Genomic DNA, 27,198 nt, shown 5'->3' on the forward strand with positions numbered 1-27,198 from the left:
AGCAGTTTCTCGAGCGAGGCTCCCAGGCGGTAGCAGAAGTATTAAATGTAAGACGTAAATGATATTAACGAGAACATATAAGCTCATAACTTTTCATAAGTTTTGTAAAGACACATCCCGATACCCACCCCAAATTATGCTGCGTTAGATGGATCTTTGATTTGAATGTCGCAGGTCATTGTTGAGTGGCCTGCCACTGGCACCACCTGGATGTTCAATGGAAGCCCTTGAAAGGTATACTTGTCCGCATAATGCGGTTCACTCCAGGTCGCACCATCCGTTGTGACTTGATAATACGGCGCATATCCAATACCAAACATCTGAAACGGGGCAGTGATCTGGACTCCAACAACATAGTTGGTGTCCCCCTCGGACCATTGCCAGATGATATAGCCATATGTGTCTCCACCGGCTAAAGTAGAGAAGCTTTGGCACCACGACAGTGATTGGGCACCACCTTTTGAATTCAGCACATCGTCAGGCTGTTGAATGATTGTCCCCAAAGCCACATCAAGATAGCAATACCACTGGTTCATATACAAGGCTTCATTGGCAGAATTATTGATCCAGGTAATAACCCATTCGGGTACGTCCTGTGGTGCTGCAACACTTCGGGGCTTCTTGAGCTCCACGGACGTTTTCAAATCTGGATGCTTTGACTGAAAAAAATGTTTAATGATCCTGGAGGCTCCTGCTGGGCTAGAATTCGGACATACCTTGAGCTTAAACCTGGCCCAGATCCGTGATGCTTCCATCGGGTTTGCAAGACCGTTGATGAAGAACTCTCCCAGGCTCTCCATTTCTGCCTCGAGGGTCGTTCCAGGATCCTTTGTTGAATACTCCAGACCCCCCATCCAACAGGCCTTGTTACTCTGTTTGAACAGAAGATCGTAGATCTCAATGGGATGGGTCTTTCCTTCAAACATACTGGGGAAGGCGCCGAGCAAGAGATCCTTATTACCAGTTTTCTTCAGGTGAACGAACAGATTCAGCTGGTGTACATCAGCGAATCTGAATTGTTTTTCCGAATGGTCCGCATTGAAAACAGTGATCTTCCAACCCGCTTTCACCTCCTCGGGGTTCCAGATATACCAATAAAGCATGGTGAGTATGGAGATATGGTAATGTTTAGAACTATAAAGCACAGAATTCATTAAGAATAATAGTTAGAATTTATAACTTATCGAGCGCAAATACCTAGCAACAAATCTTCCGTTCTTCAAGAAATGTCGTCTACACAATGAGCACGTCACTATGAGAGTAGTGCCACTGGACTGCCAGCGAGAATGGAGTAAATAGAACCGCCTAGGCCTTTTGGGTTACTCGGATACAAACCCGAACACCACAAGAAAAGAAGCGGACATTGTCCTACGTACTCTTGAGTCCGTTTGCAATGCACGTCTGTCAATCACAGTGTTATTCGCCACGAATATTAAAGTTTACTGTTCACAAGACATTCTAAATCTCGACAAGAATGTAGTGTCTCACTTTTGGCTACGCGTTGGGTTCTGGAATCGATGACACGTCTATGTAATTAGTCCTGAATTTGTCCTGGTTACTGATGGAAACAGTTAAGTCGACTCGGCAAATCACAATTACCAATTTCCGAACGATATATAACCTAGTTTATAGAGATGACTCTGTGGACTTATCCTATGGAAGGCACTGTTTCAGTTTAAAAACTCTGTCATACAAATAACCGATATTTGGATATTCGAGTGGCCAATCCTCATGGCTAATTATCAGTGTAAAGTTGATTGCAGTCTTATTTGAAATTTAATACCTCAATTATTCCTACTTCAAGACATCTCTTTATTATCGCATATTGAATGTGTTATCCAGCTGTATTCACTCAAAAGGAGAGCAGAGACCAATATCCATAAAAAAAGAAGCGTGGTCTTTGGCCTCCAGTGTGCACGGAGGATCTGTATTTGAAGTGATATTAGACTGTAAGATTCCTTCGGTATAAATCGAAGGAGCGGGAATTTTAAAAAGCCAGTATAACTAATTATGGTACAACTGGCACTTGATTTTAAAACATTAATATACAGAAGCGTAGGAATAATTTCGATTGGTTCGAAGTTATTTCTGACAAAATATTAGAAAGAACGCATCAATCATACTCTCCTGGCCATGGAGTTTTTTGAAACCGGTAAAATCCCTCCACATCCTGCAATATCAAGATTGAGAACCTATCCATGTGATATGAGAAACAGAACCTTATGGCTGGTCTCTTTCTCGTAAACAGACTGTTAGACAGGAACTATTGAAGATACCCTGATAGGTGCTCTAGTATGTGTTTTTCAAGTTGCCTCTGGTACCTTAGCAGGTGGCTTGGTCTGAGCCAAAGCTGCTGGTGGTGCCTTCACATACTTGCTTTTTTCTGAAATGGGTTAGTAACATTAAACCAGCTATACCGGAAAGTGATGGAGAGAGTAATTACTGACTCTGATAGGTCATTGCACCAGCCAAAAATCCAAGGAGAAATTCCCCCACTTCCTCCAGTTCAAAGCAAAGAGCATCCTCTGGCTCTTCTGGGAAGAAGAAATCGCCTAGCCAGGTTATTTGTGACTGTTGCTGGAGTAGGACACTGTAGATAGTCTGGGGATCCACATCGGTCGTAAAAATGGTCGGAAGCGATGAAATCAAGGAATCAATATCTCCAGAAGCCATGAGATTTGCGAAGTTCTGCACCTGATCATAACTGGCGAAAGGGAAGTTATAGGGCTCAAATCCAAACGTTGCAGCTTCCCACTGCCCGTCGGGGGCCCAGATCCACAGCATAGAGGAGCTCATGATTCTAAAATCGATATGTATTGGATCTCAATCCAATATAATTGATAACAATGAAGGCCTTTGAAAATTGAGGGACAGCGAAATCACTGGGGAGACTGAGCAGTTCTCGGAAGGATTGAAGCGGTTCTATTTAAATTGAATGTCGGTTCTCTCTCCATATCTGTGAACTCAAGGTGTAACAAGGATGGTAAAACATTGTTTTGAGGTAGAGCGATCTAGACACTCTGTGTAGTTTGTGTCCGAAATCTGGTTGGTATGCAGTATCAAGAGTAGACAACACTTAATCCAGTTTCTTGATTCCCCACTTTCACGCAAACGGAAAACCCTAAACTTTGATGCTCAAGTACCGCGTTCTAAAAGCGCAATGTTTTCTTCTAACTGGAATCAGGGTGTTCATGTTCATGTGAGCATCATGGCCTAAATTTCGGGCAAGGGGGTTCGCAGGAAGAAGGGTATGGCAGTAGAAAATCCTCCAACCATGTTCTTCCACTACATGATATCTGTAGTGGTTAAATTTTCATATTGATGGGCTAATAGTGAAGTCATAAACCAAGAGCCTTGTTATTCACTCATCTCAAACAATTCTAGAATCGATAATAGAACCAAGACGTACTTCTCAACGTTTGGTATTAGTAAATTTTACCCGACGAACCGTCGTGCACCTGGCCATGAACTCTCGTTCAAGTCTAGGACGCTCCCAACGCTGTAGAACAGAGATTTGCTTTCTTTGAGTGAATATCACTTGCATCGAGTTATCGAGTTGTGGAAAACATCGAGTTAGTGAAATGGGAGATAACAGCAAAAGTTTTAATTACACTTCTCCTTAATTGATGTGCCAGGCAAGTGGTTTGCATCTTGAATTGGCAAGACAATGCCTTTTTCCTGCCTATCTGGCTCTCAAGTTTCATTTGGTCCGCGTCAGCTCTAGATTCAAATAGACTAAGTATCATTTGCTGGGTCTCCGAACTTTATTGATGCAATCAAAAAACAACAATTATTCAGCCGGTTGCATCAGGAGTTGGGTATTGCCAAATACAAAAGTACGTGGCGAATAGACCTCGACGCCGCCCATGGGCCGTCCACCTGGGCCGCGCCACTTACCCGCCCGCCCGTTGGGCTGTTTGGGCCGCCCATGCATTAACGTAACCTGTTGAAATATCCCGGTTACTGGGATAATCATGAGGGCTGGGATCACGTGCATGCCTATATACCTGTTCACCAGTCTACTTGTATCTTACACAATCAACTCCCCTCAACAACATGAACACTGAAGTATCACTTATAAATCAACATAACCCGTAAGCGAATGGATCATGTAAGCGAGCTGATCACCCGCCCAATTTCCGACCGCGTTCTGCAACACGTCCTATTCAACCACATACCATGCCACCAATTCGCACTCAATCTCAACAAAATTCGACTGAGCAGGAAGGCCGAATCTTACTTGCTATACAAGCTCTCAAAAATGACGAAATTTTTCTATTCGCGAAGCAGCGAAGCAATTCGACGTTCCAAATACCACACTACAACGGCGTATGAACGGAGGCGCGTTTCGCTCTACCACACGCACCAACAACCACAAATTAACCCAATTGGAAGAGGAATCGCTTCAAAAATGGATAATTTCGCTGGATTCACGTGGTATTGCGCCTAGGCCAGATATGGTGCGAGAAATGGCCAATATACTGCTCTTAAAACGTGGAGAAAGCACGCCTCAGTCTGTTGGTAGTAAATGGGTATATAACTATATCCAACGCTGCCCTGAGCTCAAAACACGCTTTTTCACGTCGATATGACTACAAACGCACGTTATGTGAGGATCCGAAGTTTATACAAGAGTGGTTTGATCGATTCCGACAGGTCATTATTCAATATGGTATTCATGAGAATGATGTCTGGAATTTTGACGAAACTGGCTTTGCAATGGGCCTAGCAAGCACTTCACGTGTAGTCACACGTGCTGAATACTATGGCAAAAAGAAGCTTATACAGCCAGGTAATCGAGAGTGGGTTACAGCGATCGAGTGTATTAACCGATCTAATGTTCTCCCGCCGACTAGTATTTTAAAGGCAAAAACTTCAACTCAGCGTGGTTTACTACTACGCCAAGAGACTGGCGCTTTGAAGTTAGTGCAAATGGCCGGACTACGGATCAAATTAGACTTGCTTGGCTTGAAAAACTCTTTATTCCGCCTACTACCAACTGTCGACATGGGGTATGGCGGCTATTAGTGATGGATGGCCACGGAAGCCATGTTACACCTCAATTCGACGATATTTGCCAGAAAAACCAGATTATTCCAATCTGTATGCCTCCGTACTCTTCTCATTTACTTCAACCTCTTGATATTGGCTGTTTTGCTGTTTTGAAACGGCTATACGGACAACACGTTCAGGTTAAGATGCGAAATGGCGTTAATCATATTGATAAGCTTGATTTTCTGGCCTCATATCCTCAGACGCGTACAGAGGCATATAAACCAGCTACGATATCAAATAGCTTCGCCGCTGCAGGCCTTATACCATATGAGCCACAGCGAGTGCTTAATATTCTTGATATTCAGCTTCGAACACCAACCCCTCCAATCAGTCGTGGTAGTGATAATAGCGGCGATTTCATACCTCACGCCAGTTTATCCAGTTGATATTCGACGGCAGGCTTCTTCAATCAAAGCACTACTACGGCAACGCTCATATACGCCCCCAAGTCCTGCTAAGATTGCGTCACAGCAGCTAATCAAGGGCGCCGAACAAGCAATTCATTAGGTTGCTCTAGTAAGCGATGAGAATGAGCGGTTACGCTCTGAAAATGCCCACAAAAGCGAAAATTGGCATTGCCAAATCGGCGAATAGCTAATAATGGTGGGATGACTGTTGGTGAGGCTCAGGAGCGTATTGAGAAGGAGGCAAATGGTGTTGAAGCAGAGATCATAGACAATACGGCGGCGGCTGCGGTAGAAAATTCGGCCAATCAGAGAGCGCCGCCGAGGTGTTCAAATTGTTGGAATATTGGGCATAAGAGAACTAGGTGCCCTAATTAGTGTGTGAACAGTGTTAATTGAATATATTGGTTGGTGGTTGTTTTATACATATTTTCGTGGTAGGGTAGTTGGGTAGGTGATCCGCTGGCTTACATGATCCACTCGCTTACGGGTTACGTTATGCGATCGCTAAACTAATGCTGCAAAAACCAAGTAACATCTCTCACAGAACACCTAAATGTTTAACATCTCCTGCCTCTCCCCGATCCCAAATTCACCATAACAGACAATGCTGACTGTTGGTATCACCAGCTAGGTACTGTATACACAGTTAAGTGGACAGTGTGTATGCTCCAAAGCAAAAGTCAATTGATTCATGTAGATAGATGTAGATTGATCAGTCTAGTTGGAAAACTCCCCTGGATTCCACACGCCGGCCCTCGGCGGTCACAACACCGGAGCCGCAGCCCAGTGCAAGAATGCGTACACCAAGCAAGGGATGTTATCCATCAGACGCTAGCAGTGGGTCATCGCCAGTTTGTTCCGACAGGAGGATATGCCCCGACAGTGACTTTTCACAGTTGATGTACCATGATATTGGACTTTCCCATTGCTCTTTGTTGTCTGGGTGTAAGGATGCTCAAGAATTCGACAACATTGTTTACACATCACCTTAGGTCCCCTTGGCGGGCTGAATCCCATTTAAACTTGCTTTTCATCCCAGTCAGTCTGTAACCACCAATCCACCCATTCACTATGCGACATTGCTTCCCAGAGTAAGAAACCTTTTCTTCTATCGGGCCCAACACGTTGAAGAGTCATAGGGATTGAAGGAGGGAGGTTGGGTCGAAGAAAATCAACATCAAGCGGATCAAAGGTATGTTGACTACCAGATGGGGTGACTAAGTAGGTTGAGATAAGATAATTCAGATCATCTGTTTCTCCATCATGTAGAGAGGATGAAATATCAGATTGTTGGCTCTGTGACATTGAAATGTTTGAGTATTGATTCTGTGACATAGTAGACGAAAGGGAGAGGGGGATAACAGAAGGATGCAAGGGAAGAGAGAAAGGACGCCGCACTCTTAACCAAGGAAGAATTTGTTAGCAGTAAGTAGGAAAGCGGGCAAACAAAGGAGACTGATCAAGAGCAAATTACTATTCATGTCATTGATTTGCTATCTAGGAGATTAAACATGGGTCAAGCCCAGTAAACCCCAAACAAACCCCCAGAAAACCCAAAAAGAACCCAATTCCCACCTTTGACCCCTTAAATCAGCTCCAAGATCAACCTGTCGCAGTGTGAGCTCATCAGCAGGTTTTCCTGCTGAAAAGCTGGAAAAGCCCTATGTCTGGGTTCATTTTGGCTAGGCGTGGCCAATCAAAAGCAACTGGTTTCCGACCTAAACTTAGGCCATTCCTCTTGAGCAGCTTGTCTTACCTTGTCACATGAAGAGATCGTATGTGGGTCCATTTACTACTGAGATGACGCCGTGACTATCGAGTAGAGCAGTGAACCTATTTTAGACACCTATGTAAAGCCCGTCACATTTCATCTCGTCTGGCAGGAAGCAGGATGACTGGAAGATTTGACTTGACAGAACCATTTGTTTGATTCGAAATATAATCTATTGGGGTTTCTGTACCGGAGGCAACGCTCGATCATTCTATTAGTTCTCAACAATTTTCCAAAACCGAAAGGTCGAATATAACTCACCATCTCTTTCTTTGTCGGCACAGGCAAATCTGGGTGAGAATGATACGTAATGATTCGGCCATCTTCTGCCTCCATAACGAGCCAGCTTTTACAGTTGCGAGTCAGAATTTGAGGACTGACCGAGTGGTGCTCAGAAGGCCGATTCCGGTATCACCAGCACATATTGTAGTTGTACCGATCAACAACTGGTAAGTTGTTGACCAACGTTTGACCACTCACCGTGACCAGATAGCAACGCGTGACATTAGGGCGATTAGCTTCAAAGGATTCATAAATAGAGCGTAGTATTACCTGATCCATCGTCGTTTAATATAGTCAATATTGTCTTTGGTTGAAACAGCATGTCGTTTCTAGATTATACCTTTCTCCAATTACTAACGGCGTCGCCGGTAGTACTGGGGACTAGGCATTTTAGCCCCTTTTGGTGGCAGAAGATTCAAGGATCGACATAACTGGAGATACCATCCGCAAGAAGCAAATGCGAAAGCTAAAGATGAAAACAGAAGAAGTCTTCAGGTATTATGATGACAAATGACAATAGTGGCAAAAAAATAGGATAATTAGCAGGGCAAAAGAAGGGCGCCAAAGAGGAAGACTAAAGGCACATAGATCGAACAGAACAAGAAAACGAAAGCGAGCGACCGAGCTAAAGGCAAAGAGATTATGATTATTGAAAGAGAGTGTTTTGAATGAATGTCTCTGAAAGAAAACTATGGGCAGGTGGGAGCAAGGACTATTTATGTATCTCCGAAAGCTTGAACTGGCACGAATACCTGACAAAGTCATTCCTTTATTTTTGTACAAGCGGTTACAAGCGGATGCCAGAGAAGTAAAATACCGGTGACGTGCCTGATCGTCTACCAAGAGCACCCTGAATAGAGTGGAGCTGATCGCTGAGTTGCCATGAGCGCTCAGTGAGAATCAGGGAGCAAACAAGACTGTTTTGATTTCAATCACGTGATGTTTGGATGACTAATATATTGGTAAAATGAACGCTTAAAATAGCGTCGAATTTAGCCATTTTGTCGGCGCTCAATTTACCGTCAATTATCGTTGTAGTGTAGTATACTAAGCAACATAGACAAAAGCCTTACCGTAGATAAGGAGGAGGTCGCGTAGAGTAGCATGACTATCTATGGGTCAGTTCGAAGACCTTAAACCCAAAGCCCCACAGGATCCGTGGCGAGCTGGCATTACCCGCTTTTCTAGATTGTAACTAGCAGTTCCGAGGTAGCGGCCCCACCTTGCGGTGAGGGTGCGCCCCAGCGGAAGAACAATTTTTCACTCACCAACCTTCATGAAGCTACAGTAGATGGATCCATTGCTAAGAATAAAGATCAACAAACCCCAGTGGGGCAACAACATTACTTCCACAGTATGAACGAGCCGGATCCCTCCCCATCTGTTCAGCTTCTAGGATGTGTATTCTGCTCTCACTGTGATGTTCTGTAGGGATGATCAATGAGGGGAAGTGTAGAATTTGATTTAGTCTGTATTGAGTTTATATCTCAATCATTAGATCTTATCGCTCCCTGACCTTTTCAACGATTCTACACTCGTTCTGAAGAATTATCTCCAGATGCCTCCTGGCGGAACTCTGCATTCGGATCTGAATGATCTGGCTGGGGGTGTTGCGGCTAACGGGCACGCACCACGGGCGACGATTACACGCATCATGGACGAATGAGGATGCAGAGAAGTGGGAGCTGGCAGATACCTTCAGCTACTAAGGTATAGGGATGGCAGCCAAAGAAAACAAAACGAAACCTTTCAGTTCGTTTCCCATCTAACCCCGCTCGTTGTATCAGGCACTTGCCGAAACAATTTGCCCGTTCACCCACTGAGAAGCCGCGGAGTTGTATTTATGTGTGTATTGCAGGTGAATCGTCTGATTACTGCCGCCGGCGCAATATGGGTCTCCTGCATCGCAGTACGAGTGTATGTTGTTTGCCCATGCATTACACGCACCTGCCGGTCGAGCGAAGATCTATAGCCCGTGGTCAGCCGCACGTCCACTCACTAAGAAAGCCTTGCATTTACTGCACTGGACTTACCCCATCGGCCTTTGCAGTTCCCTGGTCCCAAGACTCCCCTGCGACATGGCCAGGATCGCCATATCCGACAACTGCCGCAACTATATTTAAGGTAGGTGGTATCAGCCAGATCTTTCCTCAATAGAGAGGCGATTGCATTTCCGAAGACCCAACGCGACACCAGCTAGACTTACTATTCTTGCCCTGCGACTTGGTAATCGTAGGGCTCCCGGTGCCCCCTTTCAAGGGTCCTCCTGAGCCGCACAAGGCATCGAGCATAATTTGAGCCCCCTGCGAGTAGCCAATAAAAACGAGGGTGGAATTGGGGCATAAGCTCGTATAGTGCATGAATTGATTGGTAACCGCTTTAATCCCGATAGAAACATCTGTGATGTAGAACGGGAAGGGAGCGGCCGGATAATCAATAGCTTCTTGAGTAGCCTCCGGATTTTCCTGGAGGACCAACTGAGCCAGGGAACCAATTGATCCATCACCCGGGCTTTCGCTGGTTCCACGGGCGACGAAGAGATGGACCGGAGCGCAATTATCGGGCTGTTTCTTGCTATCATGTACAGATAGAGGAGCTGCGGAGGCAAAACTAGCCGCCAAAAGACCAAAGGAGATGAGATTGTTGTAATAGAGCAAAACCATCCTTCTTTCAAATAGCAAGTTGGCACTGTATGTAATTGGACGAAACGAGTTGAGGTTTTGCAATGTGATAAAGACATTATTCGCAGATGGAAGGGTTCTTTTCTATTCCTTATTATTTCTGGGGCCCACTTTCCGCGAGTTTTATCGTGTCATCGCTGGGACGCTGCCAAGCATCAAACCCAGACTGCCAAGCTCAGCTATTCGCTACCTGCGTTCTCCATAGATTCACCGCTTGGCCATAGCGCCCGCCCATCGTACTTGAAACGCAGCTCAGGACGCACGTTCCCGATGGGGCGATCCACTGGGTACTGTACCAGAACTGTTACGCTCTCGGTGATCCAGAACATCCGGTTGAAAAGTGCTCGCAATGGGAACACTGAAGATACGACATTCGCAGGGACCTGCAATATCGGTTATCGTATCGACAATTCAGGAATTTTGCCGATAAATATCGCATATTGTATCATGGCTTGAAAGTTGTCGGTAGAATATTCGTGATTATTCGCCGATAAGATAATTATCGGTAGTTTTGTGTAAATGATACACGCCTCGAATCTCTCGTTCACCTGTCGTATTTCGCCCATAAAGACCCATAATTGGTTCCAATTGAGTGGATATAAACCCGCTCTGTATCCCCTTTTCTCTCTATGCAAATCCAGTCTTGTTAATTAACTGCTGCCCTGACAGGAAAATACTAGGAAGTGGAGTCGACGCTCTGCAGTGGTCATGCATATACATATATATGTATCTTGTGTCGGGCTCTGGCCAGGCATGGGCAGGAATATGCACATCTCTGTATTATCAATTAATATACATCTTCTGTATCATAAACATCCTCAACGCCCTTCCCTTCATTGAGAATCGTCGTATTTCAAGAATATCTCTTCTTATATAAAAATCTCTTAGCTAAGCTTTCAGACGCCGGCATTGGTAGGCAACCCTGGCAACAGGAACAATACGAGGGTATTCCTATTTATGCATCCTCCACCAATCGCACAGCCGGTTATAATCCTCCATATCACTTATTCGGTCCTAGCGCTATCAAAAAAAATACTGATCAATGTCGGAAAATGAGGGCTAACTTGAGGCAGTAGTCTTTATAACATCCGGCTACCCACTTTTTGCTTCCTATGACTAGGTTTGGGTGGCTGTGTCATACCCAGTGGCTCGGTAGTGCCAGGTATCTGCGATGAAAGTTATCACGGGGGGTTTGGAGGACGTTTCTCCGAGCGCTTTTTTCACCCAGTCCTTTAGGTGGAGAGCTTCTTTCAATCGAGGGTCAAGACAAATGCAGTATAATATAGGCCAGAGGCATCCGTGAAGGTGTAGTACTTCGTATACTTCTTGGTGCTTCCCTCGACGCCGCCTCCGATATTTCAGCAAGGTCTGAAAATTCGTACTTGCGCTCAGTCAGGTCGTGAAATAAATCGTGGAGCTCATGGAATATTGGTAATACAAGGCTGATCTGCGGCCCTTTGAGACAAACAAGGTAAGCTCATTGAGTTCTAAAAAATGCTATTGCATTCAGACCTCCAGCTCACATCAAGTATTGGAAAGCCTAACTGTAGGCCGCCATTGAAATAAACATCCCCACGACCGGACATGAAGGGGAGATTGCTCGGGTTGTGGGGTCGAAATTCTGGCTTATTGAGGCTTATTGAGATTCGGGCACTCCACTGTGATCGAGCAGGGCCCTTCATCATCATCGCCATGAGTGGTTTCCATGCAGATCGATCGGCGCATAAGCATGGAATTAGACAGGGAATACGGTGAGCTGTGGAGTTTCTGAGTGCACTTTTCATCCCTTGATTCGGTGCGCAGGTGCTAGGGATTGTGGGCTCCTTCTATGCCGGAGGAGGTAGAGTTTGGCCACCATGTCACATCAGAATATTCTGCATCAGAACCCACTTAACGGAAGGAAACTTCCAGTTTCCATCTGTGACCATTGAGATTGTCGCGATCGGCTTTGGAATTACTAATACCGTCTCCATTATGGACCGGGATCCACATCAACAAATACGAGGCAATTAGACTATTGAACCTTGTGTCAGGTTCACCAACCAATATCAATCTGGGTCATGCAAATAGTCGGGGGCGAGGTTTGACGGAATTCGGGAAATTATCTCCAGTTGTTACGTGCGTTTATCCTCGCCTTTTATCTTTCTTTCTTTCTTTCTTTTTTTTCTTTTTTTTTTTCTGATATGCTGTGAACTCCTCCTTCTTTGATATCCTTCCCTAATCCTTGTCAGAAAGCATATTTCCACCGTAGCGCCATCCTCAAATCAGAAATCGCTCATATTTCCGCGACATTTTGCATTCACCAAATCACGAATTTTGGGAGCCCAAGGATTTTCGTTTCTCGCTCTGATCACAATCTGTTTCAGCCGAGAAAATCTTATTTGAGAAATGAAAGCCTGCACTCGCGTTGCGTTTCTCGCGTTCCTGGCCAAGTACAGGACGATTTACCGGGTGTCCCTGTATCCTGAATTTTTCTCGCCGTTGGAACCCATAAAGGCACCGCCCGGAAGTGATTTGTTCTATGCTCAATGTGCATACTGTATAGCCTGGATATATCTGGGTATTCCTAGTCACGAAGCTGGCTTACTGGAAATTCAAATTCATTTCTAGTAGAGACACCTTACCGGTTAATAAAGGCTTGGCCCAAAGATTTGCCAAATGAAGAATTTCCACGATACTACTCTCCCGTCGTGGCGGCAGTCAGGTTGACAGAATACATGAGAATGCTTATTCCGACGTCAGAGGCGCCATACCCCCTTGTCACACCGGACAACGCGCATATCGCTTCAATGATCAAAGGCTCCCGTTCTATTCGGAAACCAGCCACACCTGCCAACCACATCGCTCAGCCAAAACCCAAAAAGCCAAAACATCACCAAAAATCCCACATGAAATCAAGTTGCCTTACCAAACCGTGATTGAAGCCAAAGAGGTGAGGATACGTGAAGGGCTCGGGGACGTAGTTGTAGTAGCCAGTCACGGTATTCTTAAGAACAGGAATAAGTATTATTAAAGTATAGATGAGTATTATTTATTATGTATGATGTTCACCAGGGGCACGGAGTCGTCTCCTGCATCACCGCGACCGCCATCATGGGCACTCACGCAATGAGATTCAGGTCCAAGCGAGTCTCGACTCCAGATACCACATTCACATGCAGCTCGCTGGTTTTCTTCGCTTCTGGCTCGAAGGACGCGAATGATGTCCACTCGGTCCCGCGCGGCCGCCAGATGCAACGCGGTCTGTCCCTCCTCTGTGCGCGCCGCGATTCTCGCGCCGTAGTCGAGCAAGCATGTCACCATCTCGGGAGTCGATACGAGACAATCTACATGGAGAGGTGTCCGCTTGGTGCAGTGGCGGCGATTCACATCAACACCTTTCTCTTTGGGGTAGTCTTCGACGGCCTGCAGATCGCCAGATACGATCGCTTGACATAGACCTTCCGTCTGACATTCGATAGCATCACTCCTGATGAAATATCTGTAGCAGTTTGAAATTCAAAGATCTATGTTTAAGTAAGCAACCTCATGAGAGCAATTTGAAAAAATCTCTGAATATCACCAGTTATATTTCCAGGGTTACCCAGGCTCCCACGGGGCCCCCAGATAGGCAGCACTCGGCCAAGGCTGCCGTTTCGCGATCCCTCAATAACGTGAATGAGCGTGTTCTGTGCCTAGTATGAGATACCTCAGCTGATTCGTTTTTGGCACGTAGTAACGAGCGAACTAATCTGCAAGACGGATGATGATGATGGTGGATGGAAAAGAAACAGAACTTCAACTAGCCCAGGCATCAATGATTTTATGCCTGGGGCCATTCGCGGCACAGTGAGGTGTCGGTGCACTTCGAGATGTCATGTGACGCCAGCGCCCTTTCCCAGTTACTGCCTTTCCACGCTTCCAAAATCCGTCCGTTTCTGGAACGCCCCCCTATCGCAGACTGAGATCCAGCAAGGGCAGATAACTGTTTCCGATGGTCCGTGGAGGAGATCAACTCCGTTATTCCCAGTGAAGTGATGGGATCACACTAGACTGATACAGTATATCCACCCAATGCCAGGCGGCTCAAATTTCTGATCTTCAGGTCATTGCAGCTCCAGGCTATATTGACATATCAGAGAAGCCTCGTGGACTGCTACTCAGAGAATCCAGTGATGTGACTCTACAAGTTTCCATCGACCAGCATTACGAAACCAACGGTCTGCATCTTCGATTAAAATGGTTCTGTCAGGCGGCAGAAAACATCAAACCAATTAAAAAACAGAGGGCATCACTCATCCTGCCCTGCGACCAGAGCATTTCTTACTTCACTTCGATTTCAAGAACAGGCACTTTCGGATATTGATGTTTGTACAAATTGTATCAAAATGTTTCGAGACTTTTTAGAAGGGAACACTAAGAGCCTACGCCCGAAGCAAAAATAAACTATGATAGCGTTTGAATATCCGTGAAGGTCAAAATTGGACACATGATGCAATAAGTTGGCGATTGGTGTAATGAGATCCACACAATGTATGTTTTCCGAGCAGATCCATCGCAGCTATTTGCATTTTTACGAATGTACCTATTACATAGGCTGTCATCCGAGCCTTCATAGACGGTGCTTTAGCCAAGGGTCGGCTCAACACTGGCGTACATCGATGATATATTGAAGAATATTGCGTAACTAATCATTGTCTACGCTGATTTTCCTATGACAAAGGCTTCTGCAATATTTTTTCCCCATAAGAATGGCACAATTGTAGCTTAGTGCTCATCTTTAACCACATTCCTGAACATTTGATGACGTAATAGTTATCATTCATGTTCAACAATTTGACCGGGATTGGATAAGATATAGGATTAAAGCTGGTAGGTGACATAACATATATAAGAGCGGAGAAAATTATGCCCATTAGACCACATGATTAGTTGGTTACTTGTCTACCAGGCGCCTAGAACCGAACCCTTCGCCTGTGTCCTTTAATTGGACCGTTTCCATTTAGTATTGAATTCCGGGATAAGACCATAACGAATGAGAAGATAAATGTTTTTAGTCCAAAACGTCATTTTGATAGAATTGGAGAGCTTCAGATGGGCCTGGACATCATATCTTACTTGCAGATCCGACTAGAGCCGGGGTTTCACACACTTGGAACAGGGAAGATACTGACCCCCTTGATAGAGCTTTCATCCCGAGTTCTCAACCTTTCTCATTGGATACTCAGAACTCCGGGTTATCCTTCATTGACTATCCATGAGAAGGCGAAAAGCAATCTCATTCCGAAGTGCTTTGAGTGGATGGATTGTCCTATCCGAAGCGATTTGCCTCCATGAACTGCATGGATCTGATCCATCAATCCATGTTTCAGTTAGTATCACCATGTACCAAGCAGGTTTAAATGTGGCTTTTGTACTTCTGCAGGCTGACAGGTCTCCAGCTACTCAAGAGTTTCGGAGAACTTGGGATCAATTGGCCAATTACAGAAAGGAAACCATCTGTTTATGAAATAGCGTCTCTTTCACATGCTAAAAATGAGCACGAGCTATCACCGATGAGATATCAGTAGCACCTGTGAGGTTTGAAATCAAATAACGAGTGCTGAGTGATTCCAATTCAAGTTTTTTCCTCATGCATATTGTTTTAACTCCGAGTTCCGGTAACATCGAGAGTCCCATTGACATAACTACCAGTCGGTATAGTAATGGGTCCTCTCAGTCATATCATAAGCTTAAGACAGATAAACATTTGAGTACATGGCTGGTCACACAGAGAACCCACCATGACTAGCTTCCCCCGCGAAAAGCAAGTGAGACATGATTTACCTCGGCGTCTGAGGAGATGGCCAAGGTCTGTGATATAAAAGCACCCTCATTGCCAGGTGGACATTTATTTCTCCAGAAGTGTCTGCTTTGGTAAAGACAGCATCTTCCCTGAATTGCCTTACTCTATCTCGAGTTATCGAAGTTCAATACGGTAAGCATGTTGGATCCAGAAATTGGAGAGAATGTTTCGGTATTGATTTTTTTCCCTCAAAGAATCACGATGATCCTTTACATCTGGGGTACTGCTGGTAACGCCACTGGCGGTGGAGTGGCTCAGCCCAAGGACGAGTGCTCTTGGGGATGGGGATGGGGCGCTCCCGGAAGCACTTCTGGTGGTGGTTCCGCTCAGCCCAAGGATGGATGCCATGCTTGGATGTGGGGAACGGCTGGCAGCAGCTCTGGAGGCGGCGTGGCTCAACCCAAAGATGAGTGTTCTGCGTGGACATGGGGTTGGGGTGCTCCTAGCAGCAGCCCCGGTGGTGGTGTGGCTCAACCAAAGGACGAATGCTCTTGGGGATGGGGATGGGGCGCTCCCGGAAACACTTCTGGTGGTGGTGCCGCTCAGCCTAAGGATGGATGCCATTCTTGGATGTGGGGAACTGCTGGCAGCACCTCTGGCGGTGGCGCGGCTCAGCCCAAGGATGAGTGCTCGGCCTGGACCTGGGGATGGGGAGCTCCAGGCAGTAGCTCTGGCGGCGGTGTGCCCCAGCCCAAGGACGAGTGCTCTTGGGGATGGGGATGGGGATCCCCGGGCTCCGAGTCTGGTGGCGGCGAGGGCATCCCAAAGGACGGCTGCACAATGTTAATCTGGGGGTGGGGATCGGCCGGTACTTCTGCTGGTGAGGGCGCACCTCTGTCCAAGTGAGTTATCCAAGTCGATGTGCCTCAGTGCAGGTTTTTGTCTCCTATCGGCCTTTTATCTCGAAGCCGAGAGGTTTTCCCTGTACTCTTGATGCGAATGCAGAGGCAACTACAACTTGATTAGCAATTTTATGACAGTAGGAATCTATGACTTGACCTAAATAGCCAAAAGTAGTCAATTATACAAATTTTTTGAATTAAATGCGAATTTTCTATGCTGATCTAAACAATGACGGTTCACCCGACGGTCTTAGGCAGCTGCTATCATGCCTGTGCCAACAATAGCCTCTCTAGATAAAGCGGAACCCTCTCTTCCTCCTCTGTCAATCGATCATCTCCCTGGACATCCGTTTGCTCTTCGCCAAACGTTTATGGGGAAGCTCCGAAAAGATGGATCTTTACGATCGTCGTGAGCCGTGAGCAGAAAATAACCATATCAGTGAGACACGGAACAGCCGGGACGAGAACTGTTTCACGTTCGCATCACAATACCAAGGGTAAGTACATCAGCTACTTGAGTATGTTGCTATTCGTATAGTTATATAAGCTGTGCGATTTCCTCGGCAGGTGTAGGTCTGGCCTATTTATTTTGAAGTTTGTTACTGACAGCTAGTTTGCAAAAATGGCCGACAGAAAACAGTGTGAACTGTCCCTTGCGAAGCGCCTTCAAGGCACAATACCACAGATCGAAAAAGTCCAATCTCTATGCCAAGTCCCGTCGATATCCTTTGGTGTTTTGCACAGGGGAGAGACGTTTTGCCACTCTATAGGATATCGCGATGCAAACCTGACGCTCAAAGCCGATTCGGATACCATTTACATGCTGGGATCATGTTCCAAAATGCTCACATCCGCCGCAATGGGCATTCTCGTCGACGCCGGAAAAATGAGCTGGCAAGAACCGGTGCGAAAATACATTCCCAAGTTTGGACCGGTCGGCGACCCACACATTAGGGAGCAGGCAGATTTCATCGACTTGCTTCGTCATTCAAGTGGCATCGGCGACGCAGGGCGCCTTTGCCTCGGTCCTTCTGGGTCGATTCTTGTGGACGAAAATGACCTAATCCCGCTCTTGAACATGATGTCCACGTCCAACGATCAAGGGCAACGGTTCAATAAGGACTGGGCGTACAACAATATCGCTTATGGGATCGTGGCCAAGGCCATTGAAAATGTCAGCGGTCAAAGATTTGACAAATTCGTGAAAGAGCAAATCTTGCAGCCTCTCAAAATGACTCGAACAGCGGTGGCAAAGTCAGATATCGTGTCCGATGACAACGTCGCCTCTTCGTGTGCAACTCTAGCAAATGGTCAGTTTGTTGAGCTCGATACTTCCTCTTGGCCATGCGAGGATGTCAGCCCATTGCTGGCAGCAGCAGGGATCCGGAGCAGTGTAAACGACGTACTTAAATGGTGTGCAGCGGTCCTTTCCGCCGAGAGGAATGAGCTGAGTCGGATGAGCCAAGGCAAACACGCCAAGTCCTCCTCAGCTACTGGGACCTTGATGTCCCCGGGCAACCCGCTAAAGCAAATGACTCGGGTCCGTCGTGGATACTGGACTCGTCCGGCAGACGACCCGTCAACCAGCAAGCATGCAGCTTACTGCATGGGATGGGTCCGAATGGAGCTTCCATCGTCAACACTTAGCTCTTTCAGTGGCAATAGTCTTTCTCGGAAAAAGGACTACCAAATGCATATCAAGCCCGAATTTATACTTGGCAAGGGATCTAACCCATTTTTGATGATTGGGCATTCCGGGGGCATGCCAGGCTCTCTTGCAACAATTTGGACCTTCCCCGAGACACAAAGTGCAGTGGTGGTAATGACCAACGGTCGTGGTCTCGGCGACGCGAGCGATTTTGCAGCGCAAATTCTGACTCAAGCATTGTTGGACTTGAATCCCCAGATCGATCTGTTTCCATGGGTAGAACTGGAGACCAAATTGGTGCGAAACTACTTTGAGACCGACTTGCTGGCCCCCTGGATGGAAAATAGGTTTTCGGATGATTTGCAGCGAGATCCAGAGCTGTATGTGGGAAACTATGTTGGCTTCAGGGGTCTCTTTGCCATGATCGTCACGAGGAACGCAAATGGGGACCTCGTTGTTCTATTCAACCATCGTCAAGCATCCAGCAGCCCACTCATATTTTATCGTTGTGATGTTTATAGTTTCTTCACTCCGGACTACGACTATTGGGTTACAAGAGGAGCGGCTGTGAGCAAATATGAGGAGACCCTACTTGAATTCAAGCTGGATCAGGCCCAGAACCGAGTGGAAGGTCTTCACTGGCTCTGGAATTCAGATGAGGACCGGGAGTGGTTTAAGAGAATCGACTAGTCAGCGAGCTTCAAAAATCCCAGACTTGACTTGTTTTCAACTCCCCCTGTTTATTTCCTGGGCATTTTGACTAAATCTTCACTCTCAGAACTTCAGACAAAAACGTAACTCAGTACAATAATTGGCTGTCGGGTATGAGTAGTACAGGGAACGTGTTTGAGTAGTCCAAAGTTGGATCCTGCATATACAGGGGTCCCGACTGCTGACCCTTGGTGCATCTAGCTAGTCTCATTTTAGTATATCGATGGGCTTGAACCATACTACCTAGCCGCCTCGCCGCAATATGGTGGCTGCCAAAGTCAGTCCACTTCGCTAATTACAATGGACCCATTATGTGATATCGTGTCGACAATTTCCTTGGTTGGATGTTGGTCGAAATATAGCTGTCTAGGCTCATGCATAGAGATTCCGCCCAGCATAGCGCTGCACCCCTACATTTTCAGGGTAATTCCTGTACATTTGGTATCCTATTCAGCTCTAAAACAGATTCAGTGACCTGAATATTGTTCAAATACGAGGGATTGTCTTAGAAGATTCAAGGGCTACTCATGGGCTCCGTTCGCACTGCGCATATACCGCCGCTGTATAATTTGCTACAATATCGGCAGCTTCGTTAATTTCGTATATCTTTCGATCACCCAGATCGCTCTAGAAGCTCCAGAAGGCCTGAAGTGGTGACAACTAAGCTCGCCAGTGAGAGAATGATTATTCCAATAAGCCTGGGCGGAAGGCTTGGGGTTGCGATGATTTGAAAAGGCGGTCCAGGCTGAGCATTTTTGCGATGACACGTAAAGGGTTTTGTTTCACTCAGTCCTATCTAGATCTCATTTCCTCTTGGACCCTATCTCGTGGTATGCTTAGGAGAGTCATGCTGACTTGCATATCTAGCGTGGCCTGTGTCACCCGATGCTGTGTAGCCAAAAATTTCTCGGGAACTTGAGACGAGATCTTCATCTATTGCAATGCTGAGCTAAGTCCTCCGAGAATAACTATCTCCATGATTATATTCATCATGTGGTCGACCTTTCAGCTGACCGGATAATTGAATGGGCTTCAATGACGCCTAGGAATTTATATGTTTAAATATTCGGGTCCAAAGGAAAATTTGAATGCTTTCTACACTTGATTTATTGTCACGCTGCATATATCATAAACTCATTATGGATACACTTGTTTTTGGTACCTGTCCTCATGGATCAGTTGCCATGTATCTACAGAAAGTTGTTCTTTCAACTGCCACTTCTCCCATGGTATCGGATTTCCTACTTGCCACCAGTCGCATGCTGCGACGCACTATCTCTGAGTTTCCCTCGACACAACGAAATAAGTTCCCTCGTTTTACGACTTTGCAAGAATTTGTCGACAATTACAATACCAGTGGCAAGATAAATCCAACAATAGAGGCCACATTCCTGTGTATCATACAATTGGCTGAGTACATGTTGTGAGTGACATTTCGTCCCATTCTGGTTCTTTGACTGTGTCTGACACAAATGACCCTAGGTTCCTGGAGACAGACACCCGGGACGCTCACCGGAATAAGAATATCCTCTCGGTTTCCTATGGGTTGATTGCGGGCGCAACGGCCGCTTCCATTCCACTTGGAGAGAACGGCGTGGAGCTTGCCGTTCACGCAGTCAAAATTATGCTGAAATTAGCTTCCTATGTTGAAAATCTAAAGAAACCTTTCAGTCTTGCGGAGACAGAATCAAATTCGGAATTTTCGTCATTTCATGCTCGTGGACTGAGCGAAAGCGATGTCAAGGGTTTCATCGAGAGTTTTATCCTCGACCAGGTAATGCTACTATGGCCGCTCGTGGGAAGGTAACAAAAGAATCATCAGGTTGACACTTCATATAGGCTCTACCAAAGCCACAGTGGCCTTATGTGACTATAGTTTGGCCTTCCTTTGTCACAATTTCCGGTCCTACCAGCTCAGTGACTCGGTTCAAAAATCATTTGAAAGACGCGCACAATGTGTCATACCTTGACTCATACTCATTTGAGCCATTTCATGCACCTCACATTCATCATTCAACGTGTGCGCAGAGATTCCTTGATTTAGATCTTCTTTCACATCGTGACGGCATTCAACCCGCTCTCCGCTCGTCTGTCCTCTCTGTACGAGATGGGCGTCCATATCACGCCGACTCCTTGAAGGACTTCTATATCCTGATCATTACAGATCTACTTTACTCCCGTCAGAATCTATACTCAGCGTTCGAACACCAGAAGCGCATGATTTTGTCAGAGACTGAAAGCTGTGGAACTCTCGTGTTCGGCCCCATTGATCTCCACGATCCTCTTCGTGTCGAGCTTGGGCGCTGTCTACCTCTGAAACCGACGGACTTTGCCGATTGGAGACAGCAAATATCGGCTTCATTTCAGTCCCATGGCAGGAAGAGAAGCGATAATATTGCTATTGTTGGAATGTCAGGCAGATTTCCAGGTGCACAGAACATGAAAGAGTTCTGGAAAGTTCTCTATGAGGGACTGGACATGCATCGCGAGGTCGGTCAACCACAATAATCTTTAATTTTCAAGTCTTTATTGACTCCCTTGTCACCCAGGTTCCTTCGGATAGATTCGATGCACAGTCTCACTGTGATGTATCCGGAAAAGGGAGAAACAAGAGTCACACCCCCTTTGGCTGCTTCATTGACAATGCTGGTCTTTTTGACTCACGGTTTTTCAACATGTCCCCGCGAGAGGCTACACAGACCGATCCCATGCAGCGTCTTGCACTTACCACAGCATACGAAGCTCTCGAGATGGCCGGCTATGTGCCTAATCGTACACCTTCAACTCAATTAGATCGGATTGGGACCTTTTATGGACAGACGAGCGACGACTGGCGCGAGACCAATGCAGCGCAAGATATCGACACTTACTTCATCACGGGTGGTGTCAGAGCATTTGGCCCGGTATGTATTTTCAATATATTTCTCCTTTATTCTGGCTATTCGTGCGTGTTTGCCGCACAAATGCACTAGATATTGGTCACCTGATTGGGCGGGTGTCACGGGCCTGAGGCCAGCAACTCTTTCTTTTGGCAGCAGTGCAGTCCGCCCTCTCCTCTCCTTCCATTCCTATCTCCCGTCGCATCCTCGGCGATTCTTGGACTACTCTTTGTGCTATCACGTGTGTGCTAACAACGACGATCTCTGGAACGAGCAGGGCCGCATCAATTACCACTTCGGATTCAGCGGTCCCAGCTTCAATGTGGACACAGCATGTTCGTCCAGCATGGCTGCTATCCATGCAGCATGCAATGCACTCTGGCTACAAGACTGCGATACCGCAATTGCAGGTGGGCTTAACGTCATGACAAATCCCGACATTTTCTCCGGTCTCAGCAAAGGCCAATTCTTATCGAAGACTGGAGCTTGCCAGACATTCGACAACGATGCAGACGGATATTGTCGAGGTGATGCCGTTGCTACCCTTGTCTTGAAAAGGCTCCTCGATGCAGAGGCCGATCATGATAATGTTTTGGGGGTCATCCGATCTGTAGCAACGAATCATTCAGCGGACGCCATCTCCATCACGCATCCACACGCCGAAACTCAAGAAATTCTTTATCGAAGAGTCCTTGCCCAAGCCGGCATCGACTCGGAAGACGTCTCTTACGTCGAAATGCATGGCACGGGTACACAGGCGGGAGATAGCACAGAGATGCGATCCGTCACGAACGTCTTCGCACCCGCCACCTCATCGAGGCCCAGCGACAAAAAGTTATACGTCGGCTCAGTCAAAGCTAATGTTGGACATGGTGAAGGATCGTCAGGTGTCACTGCGGTCGTTAAAACACTCTTAATGATGCGTCACAATTTGATACCACCGCACGTGGGGATCAAAAAAGAGCTTAACAAGACATTTCCCGATCTTGCAGCGAGGAACGTGCACATTGCTCGGCAGCCTGTCTCTTGGGAAAGCGATACATCAAATATTCGGAACGCCTTCGTCAACAATTTCAGTGCTGCGGGTGGGAACACAGCTGTCCTCATTACTGACAGCCAACCTCGACGCCTGGTGGGATCTGACCCTCGAAAGACTCATGTCATTGCAGTTTCCGCTCGAGCTTTGTCTTCTCTCAAGTCGAATTTGAACAACTTATTGGAGTTCTTAACCAAAAATCCTGATGTATCACTAGCGAGCTTGTCTTACACGACAACGGCTCGGAGAATACAACATAATTACCGATTCTCTGTGGCCGCATCGGATATTACTACTGTCAAAAGTGTCCTTACGCGAACAGCACAAGCAGATGTTTTGCCGGTATCACAACTACCTAAGCTTATCATGACATTCACTGGCCAAGGCTCGATGTATGCTGCAATCGGGGCTGATTTGTTCGCTACATGTTCGATCTACAGGGAGAGTTTGCTCGAGTACGACTCGATTGCCGTTTCTTGTGGGTTCCCAAGTATACGAGCTCTTGTCGATGGAAGTGAAGACCGCCCCGTGGCAGATCTTTCCCCCGTGCTACTACAAGTTGCACAGATCTCTATTCAAATGGCATTGACCCGCCTGTGGCATTCTCTTGGGGTTGTCCCTGATGTGGTTTTCGGTCACAGTCTCGGCGAGTATGCGGCACTGTTTGCATCAGGGATCCTGTCAGCCGCTGACACTATCTATCTTGTCGGATGTCGGGCTCAGCTTATGGAGACACACTGTGCTGCGGGAACTCATGCCATGCTTGCTGTTCAAGGAGACTTTTCCTTACACCAGGACCTGATCTCCGCCGCTCCCGTCCAAGTCGCTTGTATCAACAGCAGCAAGGAGTATGTTCTTAGTGGGCTAACTGCTGATATTGATCGAATCCAGTGCCAATCTCAGGAACTGGGGCTAGGAACAACACGTCTGAGTGTACCCTACGCATTCCACAGTTGTCAGGTTGACCCTATAATCGCCCCCTTTGCCCAAATATGCTCATCAGTCACATTCGGGAAGCCAAGGTGTGAAGTGGTCTCATCTTTGCTCGGTCGCACTCTCGGCCAATCTACCATTGATGCAGATTATTTGTGTCGGCATGCTCGACAAACGGTCAATTTTGAACAGGCAATCTCCATGGGCATCTCAAATAAAACGATCGACGAGAAATCGATATTCCTTGAAATTGGTCCGCATCCCGTTTGCAATGCATTCCTGAAGTCAATTCTCGGACACTCGATAACGACTTGTACTTCCCTCCAACGCAACCGTGCATCATGGGATACTATCGCCTCTACCGCGAGTGAACTAAGCAGCAAAGGGGCAAATATAGATTGGAGCGAATATCATCGCGAATTCGAAAATTCTCTTGAGCTACTTGAGCTCCCCTCTTACGGCTGGACGTTATCCAATTACTGGATCGACTATAAGCACAGCTGGTGTCTAACAAAGGGGGCGAACCCAGCAGCCATAGAACAGGTCCAAACTTTAGATTCCCTGTCGACTACTTCGGTTCATCGCGTGCTGAAAGAGCAATTTGACAGGCGTGGGAACTTCATCATTGCCGAAACGGATCTAGCTCGTCCGGACATACAATCTGTCTTATCTGGACATTTGGTTAACGATGTCGCGCTATGTCCATCCTCGCTCTACGGAGACATCGGAATCACCGTAGGAAGATATATGTGGAGGAAGATGTTTCCCGAATTACAGGACGACCCAATTCCATGTACTAATGTTCGCGACATGACTATTCCCAAGACACTCATCGCCCGGGACGCCGCGCCGCTGGTCCTGAAAATCGATGCCAAGGCTTCCGATTCAAAGCAAAGTATCCGCTTTACCCTCAGTACACAGGATGGCGAACACGCGCATTTCAATGTTGAGTTCGGCAAAGATTCAGAGTGGGTGGAAGAATGGAAACGAACAGGCTTCCTGGTCGAGTCTCGCATTCAATCGCTCCGCGAGCAAGTCAATAGCGGCACCGTCCATCTGCTGCGCCAGGAAGTAGCATACAAACTTTTCTCGTCGTTCGTCAATTATGGTAAGACATTCCGGGGTATCAAGAAGGTATATCTAGACGCCAAGCACTGGGAAGCCACTGCGGACATTGTTCTCGAGACGCCTGGTGTCGATCACAGCTTTAATGTCCCCCCTTATTGGATCGATAGTATCGGCCATTTGTCAGGGTTCATCATGAACGTTCATCTCGATGACAGTGAGGCGAAGAATGTGTTCGTCTCGCATGGCTGGGAGTCCCTTCGGCTAGCGCGGACCCTCATCCCTGGGAAAGTCTACCAAACCTACGTTCGAATGATAGAAAAATCAGGTACAAACACGGTATCCGGGGACGTGTATTGCTTGGAGGAATCAACTGTGATCGCTCTTTTCGGGGGTGTCACTTTCAAGCGCATTTCGCGGGCAATCCTTGATCAAGTCCTCCCACGACCTCGATCGATCGCATCCCGACCCGTCAATAACGTTGAGAAGCCGATCATCCAGTTAGATAAAGGTAGCCCAATTGGTGACGCTCCGCCTTTGGTACCCCATGTTAAAGTGAATGGGCCTTCTTTGCTGTCTCAGGTTCTCGATATTGTCTCAGAGGAATGTGGTGTTGAACAAAATGAACTGGCAGACGCGATCAGTTTCGCAGATTTTGGCGTCGACTCGTTGATGCAGCTTGCCATCAGCTCGCGATTGAGAGAGGAGCTTAATCTGGAGATATCATCCTCACTTTTTATCGACAATCCGACCGTTGGGTCTCTGAAGGCATTTATCCAGACCCTCGACAACCGCGAATTATTCGAAGACACGACCGACTCGATGTCCACAATGGCGACATCCCAGTATAATGACAATCCCTCTCCTGTCTCAATTGACACTGATGATACGACCCTCTTCACCAACTACCATAGCAATTGGAGAGGACATTTCTCAGGGGTTGAAGTCGGACCAGCTCTATCTGTTGTTGAAGAGCCCTCCGATCCGGTCTCGCACTCTGTCTCGCTCCCCCTCAATACAACGAGACATGCGACATCCTACCTGCTACAAGGGAATCCAAGGACGGCTACTGTCAGGCTGTTTCTGTTCCCGGATGGTGGTGGATCTGCTACATCTTACACTCACATACCTGATCTATCATCAGATGTTGTCATATATGGCCTCAACTCTCCTTTCATGACAACACCGGAGGAATATACTTGTGGCGTGGTCGGCATAGCTCAATACTTCATCCAGGAAATCCGACGCCGCCAACCCCAGGGGCCTTACAACATCGGAGTATGTTCCCCAACAAATGCCAGATCATATGACACCAGCATACTGACAGTTCGATCAAGGGATGGTCCGCAGGAGGCGTGATAGCTTTTGAAGGCGCACAACAACTCATCCGATCAGGCGAGGTCGTCGAGCGTCTGATCTTACTCGACGCGCCCTGCCCTCTGACAATAGAGCCGCTCCCAAGCTCTCTCCATCAGTGGTTCAACACAATAGGACTCCTCGGCGATGGCGATCCAAAAAAACTCCGCCATGGCTTCTCCCGCATTTCCAAGCTTCCATCAATGCATTGTCGACTTACAGCGCGCGTGCTTTGAATCCCGCCAAGGCCCCTTCTACTTTCCTCATCTGGTGTGAGCATGGCGTTTGCAAGGACCCGACCGATCCTCGACCGGACCCTTATCCCTACGGGCATGCTCAGTTCCTCTTGGAAAATAAAAATGACCTTGGTCCCCAGCTATGGGACGCCCTTCTTGGGTTGCAGAATATTGAGATCTCTCATATTCCTGGTAACCACTTTACCATGATGAAAGCGCCTTTTGTAAGTTGGCCATTCCCTCCCCTTGCTATACTACTATGGTGGTAGCTTACTATTCTAGAACCAAAAACTTGGCGACTTGATGAGAGCGGCGTTTGCGTGAGTCTTTCCGATACCGATTTATTTTGAGACAACCAATGGTTTTCAATTATGTATGAAATATGTCAGTTTGCCAAATCCACACGTTTACTTCCCCTTTGCGGCCCTCGCCGATGCAAAAAAATCGACGTATGACAGACTCATGCAGTCTG

At 46.8% G+C, this 27,198-nt stretch overlaps 7 protein-coding genes across 7 annotated transcripts; 4 read left to right on the forward strand and 3 right to left on the reverse strand.

Moving 5' to 3' along the window:
* Positions 1 to 134: 134 nt before the first annotated feature.
* On the reverse strand, positions 135 to 1,103 carry N7532_003552 (uncharacterized protein; the record flags this gene model as incomplete). The annotated part of the gene is made up of 2 exons (XM_056616046.1): positions 135 to 659; positions 717 to 1,103. 2 exons carry the CDS (start codon positions 1,101 to 1,103, stop codon positions 135 to 137), a joined length of 912 nt encoding a protein of 303 aa, XP_056476403.1.
* Positions 1,104 to 2,303: 1,200 nt separating this feature from the next.
* N7532_003553 (uncharacterized protein) lies at positions 2,304 to 2,796 on the reverse strand (the record flags this gene model as incomplete). Its single annotated transcript, XM_056616047.1, has 2 exons — positions 2,304 to 2,383; positions 2,448 to 2,796. 2 exons carry the CDS (start codon positions 2,794 to 2,796, stop codon positions 2,304 to 2,306), a joined length of 429 nt encoding a protein of 142 aa, XP_056476404.1.
* Positions 2,797 to 9,298: 6,502 nt separating this feature from the next.
* On the reverse strand, positions 9,299 to 10,178 carry N7532_003554 (cutinase; the record flags this gene model as incomplete). Its single annotated transcript, XM_056616048.1, has 3 exons — positions 9,299 to 9,481; positions 9,549 to 9,628; positions 9,722 to 10,178. The coding sequence occupies 3 exons, from the start codon at positions 10,176 to 10,178 to the stop codon at positions 9,299 to 9,301; spliced, it is 720 nt and encodes a 239-aa protein (XP_056476405.1).
* Positions 10,179 to 13,289: 3,111 nt separating this feature from the next.
* Positions 13,290 to 13,634, forward strand: N7532_003555 (uncharacterized protein; the record flags this gene model as incomplete). The annotated part of the gene is made up of 1 exon (XM_056616049.1): positions 13,290 to 13,634. One exon carries the CDS (start codon positions 13,290 to 13,292, stop codon positions 13,632 to 13,634), a length of 345 nt encoding a protein of 114 aa, XP_056476406.1.
* A 2,587-nt stretch (positions 13,635 to 16,221) lies between these two features.
* N7532_003556 (uncharacterized protein) lies at positions 16,222 to 16,866 on the forward strand (the record flags this gene model as incomplete). The annotated part of the gene is made up of 1 exon (XM_056616050.1): positions 16,222 to 16,866. The coding sequence occupies one exon, from the start codon at positions 16,222 to 16,224 to the stop codon at positions 16,864 to 16,866; it is 645 nt and encodes a 214-aa protein (XP_056476407.1).
* A 618-nt stretch (positions 16,867 to 17,484) lies between these two features.
* Positions 17,485 to 19,200, forward strand: N7532_003557 (serine hydrolase domain-containing protein; the record flags this gene model as incomplete). The annotated part of the gene is made up of 1 exon (XM_056616051.1): positions 17,485 to 19,200. One exon carries the CDS (start codon positions 17,485 to 17,487, stop codon positions 19,198 to 19,200), a length of 1,716 nt encoding a protein of 571 aa, XP_056476408.1.
* A 1,693-nt stretch (positions 19,201 to 20,893) lies between these two features.
* N7532_003558 (conidial yellow pigment biosynthesis polyketide synthase) lies at positions 20,894 to 26,947 on the forward strand (the record flags this gene model as incomplete). The annotated part of the gene is given in 6 exon segments (XM_056616052.1): positions 20,894 to 20,995; positions 21,061 to 21,711; positions 21,771 to 22,124; positions 22,378 to 26,412; positions 26,451 to 26,608; positions 26,626 to 26,947. Coding segments are annotated over 6 exon segments (5,622 nt in total), but the record flags the coding sequence as incomplete, so codon positions are not given.
* Positions 26,948 to 27,198: the final 251 nt, after the last annotated feature.

Source organism: Penicillium argentinense (genome assembly GCF_028826775.1).
Source record: "Penicillium argentinense strain IBT 30761 chromosome Unknown utg000004l_segment0_segment0, whole genome shotgun sequence".
Taxonomy (NCBI): domain Eukaryota; kingdom Fungi; phylum Ascomycota; class Eurotiomycetes; order Eurotiales; family Aspergillaceae; genus Penicillium; species Penicillium argentinense.